The following is a 13,520-nucleotide window of genomic DNA, read 5'->3' as shown; positions in this document are numbered from 1 at the left end:
TTATCTTAGCCTGCTGGACACACTTTCCTCATTCCTGAAGAAGGGCTTATGCCCGAAACGTCGATTCTCCTGTTCCTTGGATGCTGCCTGACCTGCTGCGCTTTTCCAGCAACACATTTTCAGCTCTGATCTCCAGTATCTGCAGACCTCACTTTCTCCTCCAGGATAATAGGACACAGAGTTTATAGTAAAAGATGAAAGTGTCATACAACTTTTGTTGCATCAGTTGTCTGACACTTTGACCTTTTATTATACTCACTTTCTCCTCCAGGATAATAGGACACAGAGTTTATAGTAAAAGATGAAAGTGTCATACAACTTTTGTTGCATCAGTTGTCTGACACTTTGACCTTTTATTATAGACTTTGTGTCCTATGATCCTGCCCCACTGACTACCTGACAAAGGAACATGGCTCCAAAAGCTTGTACTTTCAAATAAACCCGTTGGACTCTAACCTGGTGATGTGTGATTTTTAACTTAAAACACATAAAAAGAGGTACAGGTTAGCTGTCAAAACCTAAAGTTGATAAGGTAACCAGGACTAGATGAGATACATCCAATAAGATTGAGGAAGTGAGAGTGAAAATTGTAGAGACATTGCCAATAACCTTTCGCTCATCTCTGGCCTCAGAGGAGGAGCCGGACATTTGAACATTTATGTCCTTGTTCACAAAATATTATAAAGAGAAGCCTAGCAATTATAGACCAACCAGATTAACTTTGTGGTGGAGAAACTTCTGTTACATGAGATCGGATTAATAGTCACATGAAAAATGTCGGTTAAGGAAAAATTGTAACAAACTACCTTGCTGAAGTCTTTTGAAGAGGTAATTGAGAGGGTTGATGAGGGTAGTGTTATTGATATGGTGTACATGGACTTCTAAAAGGCATTCAATACAATGCCACACTATGGACTTGTGAGAAAAGTTAAAGAAGAAAATGGACAGTAACAACATAGTTACAAATTTGTCTGAATGAAAGGAAACAGTGTATTGGTTAATGTGTGTTTTTCAGGCTGTAAGGTTTATAGTGGAAAGTGGAGTTTGTCACCCTGCACAGTAGGTTAGATATAACAAAGATACATTTAAAGAGTAATTAAGCACTGACATTGATCAATTGAAATACACTTGTCAATCAATCAACTGTCACTTCTCATATAGTGTAAAAATATTGTTACTCTTTGTTTTGGTATTTATTGCAAATTGTCTTAAAGAGTGAAAGATGAAAAACTTTGATGAAATATGACTTTTTCAGCAATACTCAATTCGTGTACTACTAAACGACTGTAAATATTCCTTAAAGTGTAGGAAGTAAGAACACCAAGCTTGTGTCCTGTGTGCTAATTTAAGGACTGGATTAGCCCCAGCGTGTGCACAGTATGTATTTGTGAGTTGAAACAATCCTGATAGACCAAGGATAGCTCCAATTTGAAACTTGGTGCAAATAGTAATGCCGGAATCCTGTTTCCTTTCAGGACGGTGGTGCGGCGAGCCAGTGTGTCGGACCGAAATAATTTGTACAGGAAAGAATGCGAGCAGGAAGCAATTATCTGGCAGCAGATGGGACAGAAGGAAATGGAAAAGGAAATCGCAGGCAGTGACGGAGAAGATAAAGACTCCTACAAAGATCAGGAGAATGTGACCCCGGTAAAACTTTAGCTAAAATATTTACCTGTCGGGGCTATCGTCCACCAGAATGTGATGTTAAACTAAGCCCTTGTCTGTCTGTCTGTATGTCCCCTGCTAATGTTCTTGATCGGTTTAGCACTTCCCACTCCCTGGCCCTCTCTCTCACACTCATGTTTTGAATTAAAATCAAGTTTTGAAGGGTGGCATGGTATCTCAGTGGCTAGCACTGCTGCCTTGTTGCGTCAGGGACCCAGGTTCGATTCCAGCCTTGGATGACTGTGTAGAGTTTACACATTCTCTCCATGTCTGCCTGGGTTTCCTCCCACAATCCAAAGATATGCAGGTAATGTGGATTGGCCAAGCCCTGTATCGCCCCAAAGTGCCCAGGGATAAGCAGGCTAGCTGGATTAGCAATGGGGATTGGATATGTTTTTTTTCCCTGTCCGGGAGCAGCAGGAGACAGAGCGGAGGTGACGTTGGAGACCAGAAGGTTGCCTGAAAGGTAAGGATTTAGTGTAAATTTGGGCAGCGGCTAAACCCAAGGTACTACACATGTAGTAACTCCCTCCTGTCCCCCTCCACACCCTAACCAGAAGAAAAGGATTCTGTATGGCAAACTTTTTTGTTTCTTTTCTTTCATATATTTAAGTGCATTATTTGGTTTTAGTTAGTTGATATAAAGCTAAGGTTTACAATGGCAGGGGACCTCAGTCCCATGGCATGTGCCTCTTGTTTGATGTGGGAGCTCAGGGAAGTGGCTGACATTCCTGACTCTTACACTTGGAAGAATGGTGTCCAGCTGCAGCTCTTGTTTGACCGCATGACGGCTCTGGAGCCGCGGATGGACTCACTGTGGAGCATCTGCGATGCTGAGGAGGTCGTGGATAGCACGTTTAGTGAACTGGTCACACCGCAGGATGGAATTGCTGAGGGAGACAGTGAATGAGTGACCAAAAGACAATGAAAGAGTAGGAAGGCAGTGCAGGTATCCCCTGCAGTCATCTCCCTCCAAAACAGGTATACCGTTTTGGATACTGTTGGGGGAGATGGCTCACTAGGGGAGGGCAGTAGTTGTCAAGATCATGGCACCGTGGCGGGCACTGCTGTTCGGAAGGGTGGGAAAAAGACTCGTAGGGCCATAGTCATGGAGGATTCTATTGTGAGGGGTGTAGATAGGTCATTCTGTGGCTTAAAAACAGGACTCCCGGATGGTATGTTGCCTCCCAGGTGCTCAGGTCAGGGATGTCACCGATCGAGTGCAGGACATTCTAAAAGGGAAGGGTGAACTGCCAGTTGTTGTAGTGAATATAGGTACCAATGATATAAGTAAAAAATTAGATGTCCTGAAAGCAGAATTCAAGGAGCTCGGAAAGATGTTAAAAGGGAGGACCTCAAAGGTAGTGAGGTCCACGTGCTAGCCAGCGTAGAAATGAAAGATTAGGCAGGATGAACACGTGGCTTGAGGGATTGTGCAGGAGGAAGGGGTTCAGATTTGTGGGATATTGGGACTGGTTCTGGGGAAGGTGAGACTATTACAAATTGGATGGTCCACTCTGGAACTAATGTCCTTGGGGGAGTTTTTGTTACTACTGTTGGCGAGGTTTTACATTAATGTGGCAGGGGGATGGGAACCAGACAGAAGACTAGTAGACAGTGAGGTGGAAACTAGAGACTGTAGGGATCATGAAGTTAGCATGGGATGATATCATGGCTGTGCTAAAGGAGGACATTATGGAGGGCTTGAGCAGTGAGGCATTATGGGTGAAGCTGAGAAATAAGAAGGATGCAGTTACATTGGTGGGGCTGTATTACAGGCCTCCCAACAGTGAGCGTGAAGTAGAAGAACAAATAGGTAAACAGATTATGGAAAGATGTAGAGACAACAGGATGGTGGTGATGGGAGATTATAATTTTCCCAACATTGACTGGGATACACTTAGTGTCAGAGGTCTGGATGGAGCAGAATTTGTAAGGATCATCCAGGAATGTTTTCTAGAGCAGTATGTTAATAGTCCGACGAGGGAAGGGGCCATATTGGATCTGGTACTGGGGAACGAGCCAGGCCAAGTGGTAGATGTTGCAGTGAGGGATTTCTTTGGGAATAGTGACCACAATTCTGTAAGTTTTAGAACACTCGTAGACAAAGATGAGAGTGGTCCTAAGGGAAGAGTACTAAACTGGGCCAAGGTCAATCATATCAAAATTCAGTAGGAACTGGGAAATGTGGATTGGGATCAGCTATTTGAAGGGAAGCCCACATTTGATATGTGAGAGGCTTTCAAAGACAGGTTGAAGATAGTGCAGTATAGGCATGTCCCTTTGAAAACAAGGGATAGGAAAGGCAAGATTCATGAACTGTGGATGACAGAAGAAACTGTACGACTAGCCAAGAGGAAAAGGGAAGCATACATAAGGTCCAGGCAACTAAGAACAGAACAGGCCTTAGAGGAATATTGGGAGAGTAGGACCAGTCTTAAAGGAGGAATCAAGCAGGCTAAAAGGGGTCATGAAATAATTTTAGCGAGCAGAATTAAGGAGAATCCCAAGCCCTTTTTTTTTCATATGTAAGAAGCAAGAGGGTAACTAGAGAAAGGGTTGGTCCACTAAAGGATAAGGAAGGAAGGTTGTCTGTTGAATCTGAGAAAATGGATGAGATTCTCAATGATTACTTTGCATCACTGTTCACTGAGGAAAGGGACATGATGAATGTTGAGATTAGAGATAGAAGTTTGATTACTCTGGATCACGTTGACATAAGGAGGGAAGATATGTTGGATAGGCTAAAGGATATTAAGCTGGACAAATCCCCAGGATCAGATAGGATCTATCCCAGGTTGCTGAGGGAGGCGAGAGAGGAAATAGCTGGGGCCCTGACAGATATCTTAGTAACATCCTAAAACACAGGTGAGAGGCTGGAGGACTGGAGGGTTGCTCATGTTGTCCCCCTGTACAAGAAGGGTAGTAGGGATATTCCAGGTAACTACAGACCAGTGAGCCTGATGTCAGTGGTGGGAAAGTTGCTGGAGAAGGTACTGAGGGATAAAATCAGTTCTTATTTGGAAAAGAATGGGCTGATCAGTGATAGGCAACATGGTTTTGTGCGGGGGAGATCGTACCTTACCAACTTAATAGAGTTCTTTGAGGAAGTGACCAAGTTGATAGATGAAGGAAGGGCTGTTGATGTCATAAACATAGACTTTAGTAAGGCGTTTGATAAGGTTCCCCATGGTAAACTAATGGAGAAAGTGAAGTCACATGATGTGCAAGGTGTTCTAGCTAGATGGATAAAGAACTGGTTGAGCAACAGGAGACAGAGAGTAGTAGTTGAAGGGAGTTTCCCAAAATGGAGAAAGGTGACCAGTGGTGTTCCACAGGTGTCAGTGCTGAGACCACTGTCGTTTGTGTTAGACATAAACAATCTGGAAGAGGGTATTGGTGGTCTGATGAGTACGTTTTCAGATGACACGAAGATTGGTGGAATAGCAGAAAGCATAGGGGACTTCAAAAAATACAGGAGAATATAGATAGACTGGAGAGTTGGCAGAGAAGCGGCAGATGGAGTTCAATCCAGGCAAATGTGAGGTGATGCATTTTGGAAAGTCTAATTCTAGAGCGAATTATACTGTAAAAGGAAGAGCCTTGGGAAAAGTTGATGAGCAGAAAGATCTGGGAGTTCAGGTCCATTGTACCCTGAAGGTGGCTGCACCGATGGATTGAGTGGTCAAGAAGGCATATGTAATGCTTGCCTTCATCGGACGGGGTATTGAGTATAACAGCTGGCAGGTCATGTTAAAGTTGTACAAGACTTTGGTTCGGCCACATTTAGAATACTGTGTACAGTTCTGGTCGCCACATTACCTAAAGGATGTGGACGCTTTGGAGGGGGTGCAAAGAAGGTCTACGAGGATATTGCCTGGTATGGAAGGTGCTAGCTATGAAGAGAGGTTGAATAGGTCAGGATTGTTTTCATTAGAAAAAAGGAGATGGGGGCGGGGGACCTGATTGAGGTCTGCAACATCATGAAGGGTATAGACAGGGTGGATAGAAATAAGCTTTTTCCCGGGGTGAGGGATTCAATAATGAGAGGTCATGCGTTCAAGGTAAGAGGTGAAAAGTTTAAGGGGGATACACGCAGCAAGTACTTTACACAGAGGGTGGTAGGTGCCTGGAATGCGTTGCCAGCAGAGGTAGTAGAGACAGGCACGATAGATTCATTTAAGGTACGTCTGGACTTATGCATGAGTAGGAGGGGAGCAGAGGGATACAGATACTTAGGAATTGGGCAATAGGTTTAAATAGTGGATTTGGATCAACTCAGGCATAGAGGGCTGAAGGGCCAGTTCCTGGGCTGTAAAATTTTCTTTGTTCTTTGTTCTTGTGAGCTGGGTTTGGGTGGGATCCTCTTCGGAGGGTCAGAGCACAACTTGGTGGGCCAAATGGCCTCTTTCCACATTGTGGAGAATCTATGATTCTAAAATAGATAATTGGACCTAATGACATTACCGGATCTGACCTTCATGGTTAAAACAGACATATTTTAAATAAGAATGTAAGAAATGGGAGCAGAACAAACCATAATAGCCAAATAAAATGACTATGGATGTGCTCCTGCCTTCACTCCAGGATCTCAGAATAAAGGGTCACCGATTTAAGAATGAGATGAGGAGACATTTTTTTCACTCAGGAGGTTGTGAGTCTTTAGAACTCTTTTCCACAGAGACTCGTTGAATATATTTAAGGCTGAGATGGCTAGATTCTTGATCGGTCAGGAATCACGGGTTATAGGGAAGGGGCAGGAAAGTGGACTTGAGGAATGTTGGAACAGCCATGATCCTAGTGAGTGGCAGAGCAGTCTCAGGAGGCAGAATGGGTGACTCCTGTTCCTATTGCTCACGGTCTTTCCACCCATTCCATTATTACTTAAAATCCGAGAGACCAAATTGACACTTTCATAATAATGGTGTGATCATCAGGAAATTATTAACTATGTGTGTTAGTTTATTTAAAACAGTAAAACACTTTTAAAAGTTATGAAGCAAACATTACAGCAGCCAACTGATATCTGTGTGTGCAGTTTACAATCCCATAGTAGACCAACAGGCAGCGGAGTCACAACATTGTATGTACACAGCACATGGAGTCCTTAAAGGTATTCTCTCTAAAGGCATGGTACACAACAACAGCGCTTTCAGAATAAACATAACCATCAATTTGGCCTTGAAAGGGGTGGTTTTGTCAGCAGCAATCAAAATTAAGATTGGACATATCAGGAAGCAGTGGATAAATATTCCTAGACTATTTTACATACTACCCAGCCTGGCATCTGCCTAGTGGGAGAATAAGAATTGATCTCCAAATATCTATGCAAAACAAAGATAACTAAAATGTTTAAAGCAATATTTGACGGTAAAAGTATGTTCAGTACTCTTCTGGCTCTACTTAAAAAAAAACATAGTGGGCCAGATTTTCCAAGGAGTGGCAACCTTCTGCAAAACATCGTTCCACCCTACATTTTTACAAGAGGAGAGAGCTCTGTTTTCCTGATAGGGGATTCAGATCAGCAGTCGTTCAGGAGTGCGGAGCAGTACTTCCAGTCTGATAGTTAACTTGCAAAGTAAAACTGTCAGGGGGAAGATAATCCCCACCCCTTCTCACAGCAGCTTGCTGCTGTTTCTGAAGTGTAAAGGTCCAGATTCCCAGAGTTCCACTTTGATAGCTGCCATCAAATTGTCACGATTGAAGGTATGTGTGAGGTTGGGGTGAATGGAGGGTATGGTTCCAGGTGGGTAGGGGACTAGTGTATCAGGTAAAGGGGATGCCAGGTGTGTAGGGGACTAGTATATCAGGTAAGGAGGGTGCAGGTGGTAGTATCCCAAGTGGATAGAGGGATAGTGTGATTGGTGGGTAGGGTGCAAGGTGGCAATGAGGCCAGATAAGTGGTGCAATCTTGGGGGTTAGGTCAGGGCATTGGGACTGGTTGGGGTCAGGGAAGAATGGGTATTAAGTCCCAAGGTGGGCCAGTCTGGCAGCAAATGGAAGGGTCTTGGAGGTAGATTATGTTTAGAACAAGGAGGACCCAGGTCTGGAGCAGAAGAATGGGTAGGGGGTGGAGGAAGGGCAGGTCCATAGTCTGAGGAGGGGAGGATGGGTCTGGAATTTGGGAGAAAGGATATTGGATCTCAAACAGGGTAAAGGGAGTGTCAGCTGTGGAGAAGCACAGGGGTGATGGGTTCTAAGAAAAGAGACCAGGTTGTCAGGTCAGGGTCTGGAACAGTAACTGGTCCAGGGAGGGGCAGTGTGTGCGGTAAATATGGAGTCAGCTGAATAGAGTACTCAGGAGTTAGTTGATATATTTAATAGTCTAACTTTTCCTAATTTCATCAGAACCTTTAAAATCATCCAGTTGAAATGGATACCTTCGAAAGGTTCCAAGCATTGAGAAATTTCCCAGTGGAATCTTCAATTTCCAGGGCAATTCTTTAGGAGTCTGTTATGATATGGATCCACAGGGTCCCCTGCACAACTCCCATTATGTGGGAATAATGACTGGCCATCGGAAAATCTGAGCTATTATGGTCATATCCCATCACATTCAGATTTGATGCTTTGATATTGACCTTTGTGCTGTGGTTCTCAGTCATTCCACTAGGTGGCAAGCAACCATAATACAAACTAACGTTAAAGGTGTCGAATTAATCCTGATGTTCTGCAATTATGTCACTCAGTATTTTTTTCTTTTGTGGATTTATTTTCTAACACAGCATTTCATTCCACATGAGTGTAAATTTTATGGGACAAGGAGGGATCACCATTAACATCCTGGGGAGTACTATTTATCATAAATGTAGCTAGACTAGGCATGTAAATACTGAGGCTGTAAGATCAGGTCAAGTCTGTCCACTTTCCAAAAGGCACAAATTAGGAGTGTGATGAGGTACTCTCCACTTGCCATAACATTCGAGAAGCTCAACATCATGCAGGATAAAGCAGCTCACTTAATCAGCAATCCATCCACCACTTCAAACAATCATTCTCTCCACCAACAGTACTCCTGTGTGTGTAAAATGCACTTCAGCAACTCACCATTTGGTAGCTCCTTCCAAACCCACAACCGTAACCATCTGGAAGGACAACAGCAGTAAATGCACTGGAACACCATCTCCTCCAAGTCGCACACCATCCTTACTTGGATTTTCCTCACTGTTTCTTCACTATTACTGGGTCAAATACCTGGCACTCCCTTCCTACCCCCAATCCCTAGTGCCATGCTTCAAGAAGGCAGCTCATCACCACCCTCTCCAGGTCAATTAACAATTGTTAGCCTTGCCAAAGCACAAGGACAGCATTTTTCTTTCACAAATTCCTGCATCTTGGACTGTCACATCCACCTCCAAATAAAATCTGCACAGTTTCCCCCACTCTTTGGGCTGACTTTTGTTTATCTCCATTGCTTATTCAGTCTCGTTGCACCGTGGACCATTCTCTTACTGAATACTGTTGAGATGTCGGATTTGGAAAGTTAACCAGATCTGAAAAAGGTGATGTTCACTAAATCAGTTTGCTAACGGACAAAGGTCAAGGGTCCAAGAATAAAAAGAGCATTGAATCCATAAGGGTTTGTAGCAGCACAGTTAAAACAATTTATCTGATAGCAAACTACACAGGAGATGTACTATGTTGTAGAATTAAGCCATAGAAATGTCCATTTAAATGGGAAAACTCTAGGCTCCTTTCAAGTCTCCCTTCTATGCTAGCATGAGTGACAATGATTGTCAAAATCTTGTGTTCCTCTGACTGTGCCCCCTGGGAGAACTCAATAGATTATTCCAGGGCTGTGTCAGTCTGAATCAGTCAGCCTACTTATAAGACAAGATGACAAGCTAAAAGCTTCGCCAACAGCTCTATGTTTAACATGGTGCAGCTGAGGCTTAATTTCTTATCTCTTCTCAGTAGCTGAGCCAACCAAGATGGGGCTGGAAATATTAGTGTTTCTAAACTGGGGATGAGCAGGGGAAAATCACTCTGGATTATTTCCCCAGGAATGTCATGAATATTGAATTTGTCCACGCTGCTTCTACTCTTGGATAGTGCTGATAATGACCACCAACCTCTCACTGTTGAATTGTATCCCAAGATTAGTCAGCACTTTGAAACCAGAGGGAAATATAATAGAATGAGCACCACAGAAGAAGGCCTTTCAGTCCATCAAGTCTTTACTAGCTCCATAAACAGCGCTACCTGAATCATTCCACTCCCTTGCTTTTACAGCAATAGCTCTGCAAATTTCCTTTTCAAGAATTGATGGAATTCTCAATTAGAGTCATACAGTCGTAGAGACATGCAGCACAGAAACAGACCCTTCGGTCCAACTTGTCCATGCCAACCAGATATCTTAAATTAATCTAGTGCCGTTTGCCCCATATCCCTCTAAAACCTTCCTATTCATATACCCACCAATGCCTTTTAAATGTTGTAATTGTACCAGCCTCCACCAATTCCTATGGCAGCTCATTCCATACACACACCCTCAGTGTGAAAAAGACTACCCTTGAAAGTTATTTTTGAAACTGCTTCCCCTGCCAATACACATTAATACACTGTGTAATCCTTCATCTCTGGCGATTGGAATACTATGGAAATCAGGTCACTTTTGGGGGTTTGTTTTTTTTATAGATTTTACAGGCAATAACCTGTGGTATTATTAATATGCATGTTTTAAATGCAGAGTCTGTCATCCAACTCCCAAAAGGATGTGACGGAACAAGTTGGGTCTGTGGAAGAGTCGGCAGATATTGGCAGAAAGAACAGTCCTTCACTCTCAATCTCAACTTCCCGACGGTCTTCGTCTGACACGGAATCCTTGAGGATATCGCCGGCGCCAGAAAGAGCGAACGGCCAGGCTGTGCCTGACAATTCCAGCCCTGCTCCTTCACCGCAGCCCAGCAGGGACAGGAGCAGCCAGACGCTGTCGGAGCTGAAGCGACAGCGAGCGGCCGCCAAGCTGAAGAAGCAACTCTCCCAGGAAGCAGCTCTGGCCAACGGCCTGGGGAGCATCTTAGAAAGTGAGCAGCTTCAGCCCAAAGGCAGCCCGGTGGGCTCGAGGACACCGGAGGTCAGTCCCAATGGGAACTCGCTCTATTATTACCAGCCCAGTGGGGACCCTCCGTTATTAAAACTGAAGGCACCGTTGGAGGAACCGGATGCTAAGGGACAGGGCTGCTGTAGGATTGTGTGATGAAAGGAAAGGACCTGTTCTGTTACACATTGCACTTGGGCCAGAGATGGTTACACATTGGTAGCTGCTACATTGAAGTACTGACGTGAGGATGTTAATTTAAGCAGTATTTTAATTCATTGACAGCTGAATTCTCTGTAACTTTATGGAGTTCTTTATTCTGCAAGGTAAGAGAGAATGACTGTGTAACTGTTTGGAGTTCCTGGCCACCAGTATGGTAAGGATTCCGCACTGTATTACTGTACAGATATTCTGACTCATTTGGGACTGTCCTTTTTTTATTCTCCGATGCTGCAGGATTTAGAGTCATAGGGTCATAGAGATGTACAGCAAGTTTTAATCCATTGGTATTTAATTGAATGCCAGTTCAGCACTCACAGCATCTGTAACCAGTTTATGAAAACGATTGTCCATTTTGAATGGTTTCTTTTAAAGTAAACAATTCGCACAGCACCAGATTGAACAATGCTGCATTTTGTTTTAATGTGAGCAACTGTTGTAGAGCTTGTCCTATTTAAGGTTAATCCAGCATCAATATTACTCCTGTCTTCAGGGGACTACATTGCACTCTCCAGGGACTTGGAGAGAGAAGTGATTCATTGAGAAACAGCGGTTTATAGTGCAGAGGTAGCTGCAACTGAAAATGAGAAGATATGGAAGCACTTTCCCATTTGTCACTGAGGGATATTGAGTACTTCCAAGTTGGTCCTGCAGTGGTCAATTGTGCTTTTGTAGCTAGAAGCCAGTAACTCTGCCCTGCTTCACTGAAGCCATTCTTGCCCTAGACTGGGAAACACTTCCTTTCCCATGTGCATTTCATCTCTACTGCAGCTGGAGGCAACTTTGCTTCTTGTTGGAGAGCAATGTAGGAGTCCGGTATTTCTTTAAACCAGCATTGCTTGCAACCCAGTTCTACCAAAATCCTGCTCCCTGTCAATCCCAACTCCATTATTTTGGAGGGATAACATTCTGTGTAATGGTGAACAAGGAACTGAATTATAGCAACATGCACAATAGCAACTGTGAATGTCATGTGATCATCTGGTATGGTCACGTGGCAACATTTTCACTGCGTTAAAAACATCCAAATGTAACACTCAAAGCTTAACTTGACATAGTCATCTTGGCTGACATTTGGAAGTCACCATTGTCCCAGAGGGCCATGGGGCTGTCTTCTCACTGGAGAGAGAGAGATAGGAGACAAGCGGTGGTGAATTTCACTGAGGGTCACCATGCCCCAGATGAGTAGGCAGGGCTTTTATAACCTTCAGCCAGTTTGGAAATTGAGCCTGCTCTGTTGGCATCACAAATTAACTATCCTGCCAACTGAGCTAACTGACACCTAGACTGGCATTTCACCCTCCGATCAGTCCCATCAGATTCGCTGATTAGTTATTACACTGTTGGTTGTGAATCTTGCTGACTGCAAGTTGCCTGGCGTGTTTGCCTACAAAACTAGAGTGACTGTACTGCAGAAGGTTCTGAGGAAGTGAGTTGTGGTATCCAGATGTAAATTTGTCCCCCTCTTTTTTTTTATCCAGCATCTCACTTAACCTTGTGCATTCTCCCATACAGGAGACGTTGCCACCCAAACCTGAGTGAATCAAGACAGGTGTCTTCCTCTATTCTTGATCTGCAACAATTCCCTCTACTCTCCCTTTCCTGAAGCCATAGTGTAATAACTAACCAGATTCTCAAGGTCCAACAACTTTGGTTAGCACTGCTGCCTCACAGCGTCAGACTTGGGTTTGGATTTCACCTCGGGTGACTGTCTGTGTGGAGTTTGCACATTCTCCCCGTGTCTGCATGAGTTCCTTCCGGGTGCTTCAGTTTCCTCCCACAGTGAAGAGAGTGAGCTCTGCAGATGATGGAGATCAGAGCCAAAGAGTGTGGTGCTGGAAAAGCACAGCAGGTCAGGTAGCATCCAAAGAGCAGAAGAGCCAACGTTTCAAATATAAGCTCTTCATCAGGAAGATGAAGGAAAACATCGACTCTCCTGTTCCTCGGATGCATCCTGACCGGCTGTGCTTTTCCAGCAACACACTCTTCGACTCTTTCCTCTCACAGTCCAAGGACGTGCAGGGTTAGGCGAATTGGCTGTGCTAAATTGCCTGTAGTGTCCAGCGGCGTGCAGGTTAGGTATTTGGCCATGCTACATGTAGGGTTACAGGGATGGGGTGGGGGGCTGGGTCTGGGGAGGCTGCTCTTCACAGGGTTGGTCTGGACTCAATGGTCTGCTTCCTCCAAATCCCTTTGTTAATCAGTGTGTTGTCTTAATGGTAATGCCATTGGACTAGTAGTTCAGAAACCTAGGCTAATGCTGTGAGAACTAAATACAGAAAATGCTGGTTGAATTCAACAGTTCTGACAACATCTGTAAAGAGAGAAACAGAGTTAATGTTCAGAGTCCAATCTGACTCTTTTTCAGAACTCAATGTTCGAGGGACCCAGGTTTCAATCCAACCATAATGAAATAAGAATTTTATTTAAAAAAAAACTCATATTGACCTTGTCTAATGGTGACCATGTGTCGATCCGGTTCACTAATGTTCTTCAGGGAAGAAAGTTTGCCTTCCTTACCTGGTCTGGCCTATATGTAACTCCAGACCTACAACAATATGGGTGACTATTAACTGCCCTCTGAAATGGTTGAGAG

At 44.0% G+C, this 13,520-nt stretch overlaps 1 protein-coding gene across 3 annotated transcripts in view; it reads left to right on the top strand.

Moving 5' to 3' along the window:
• Positions 1 to 12,530, top strand: part of LOC122560245 (protein phosphatase 1 regulatory inhibitor subunit 16B-like) — a 192,958-nt gene extending 180,428 nt beyond the window's left edge. For all 3 annotated transcript variants that reach the window (XM_043710731.1, XM_043710732.1, XM_043710733.1), the window contains 2 exons: positions 1,476 to 1,647; positions 10,355 to 12,530. In XM_043710731.1, coding sequence (XP_043566666.1) covers positions 1,476 to 1,647; positions 10,355 to 10,864 — 682 coding nt within the window. In that variant the 3' untranslated portion in view covers positions 10,865 to 12,530. The remainder of the gene's footprint in view (positions 1 to 1,475; positions 1,648 to 10,354) is intronic.
• Positions 12,531 to 13,520: the final 990 nt, after the last annotated feature.

Source organism: Chiloscyllium plagiosum, chromosome 20, assembly GCF_004010195.1.
Source record: "Chiloscyllium plagiosum isolate BGI_BamShark_2017 chromosome 20, ASM401019v2, whole genome shotgun sequence".
In the NCBI taxonomy this organism is placed as follows: Eukaryota; Metazoa; Chordata; class Chondrichthyes; order Orectolobiformes; family Hemiscylliidae; genus Chiloscyllium; species Chiloscyllium plagiosum.
The sequence above is the reverse complement of the archived record's forward strand: the minus strand, read 5'-3'. Positions and strand labels throughout refer to the sequence as shown.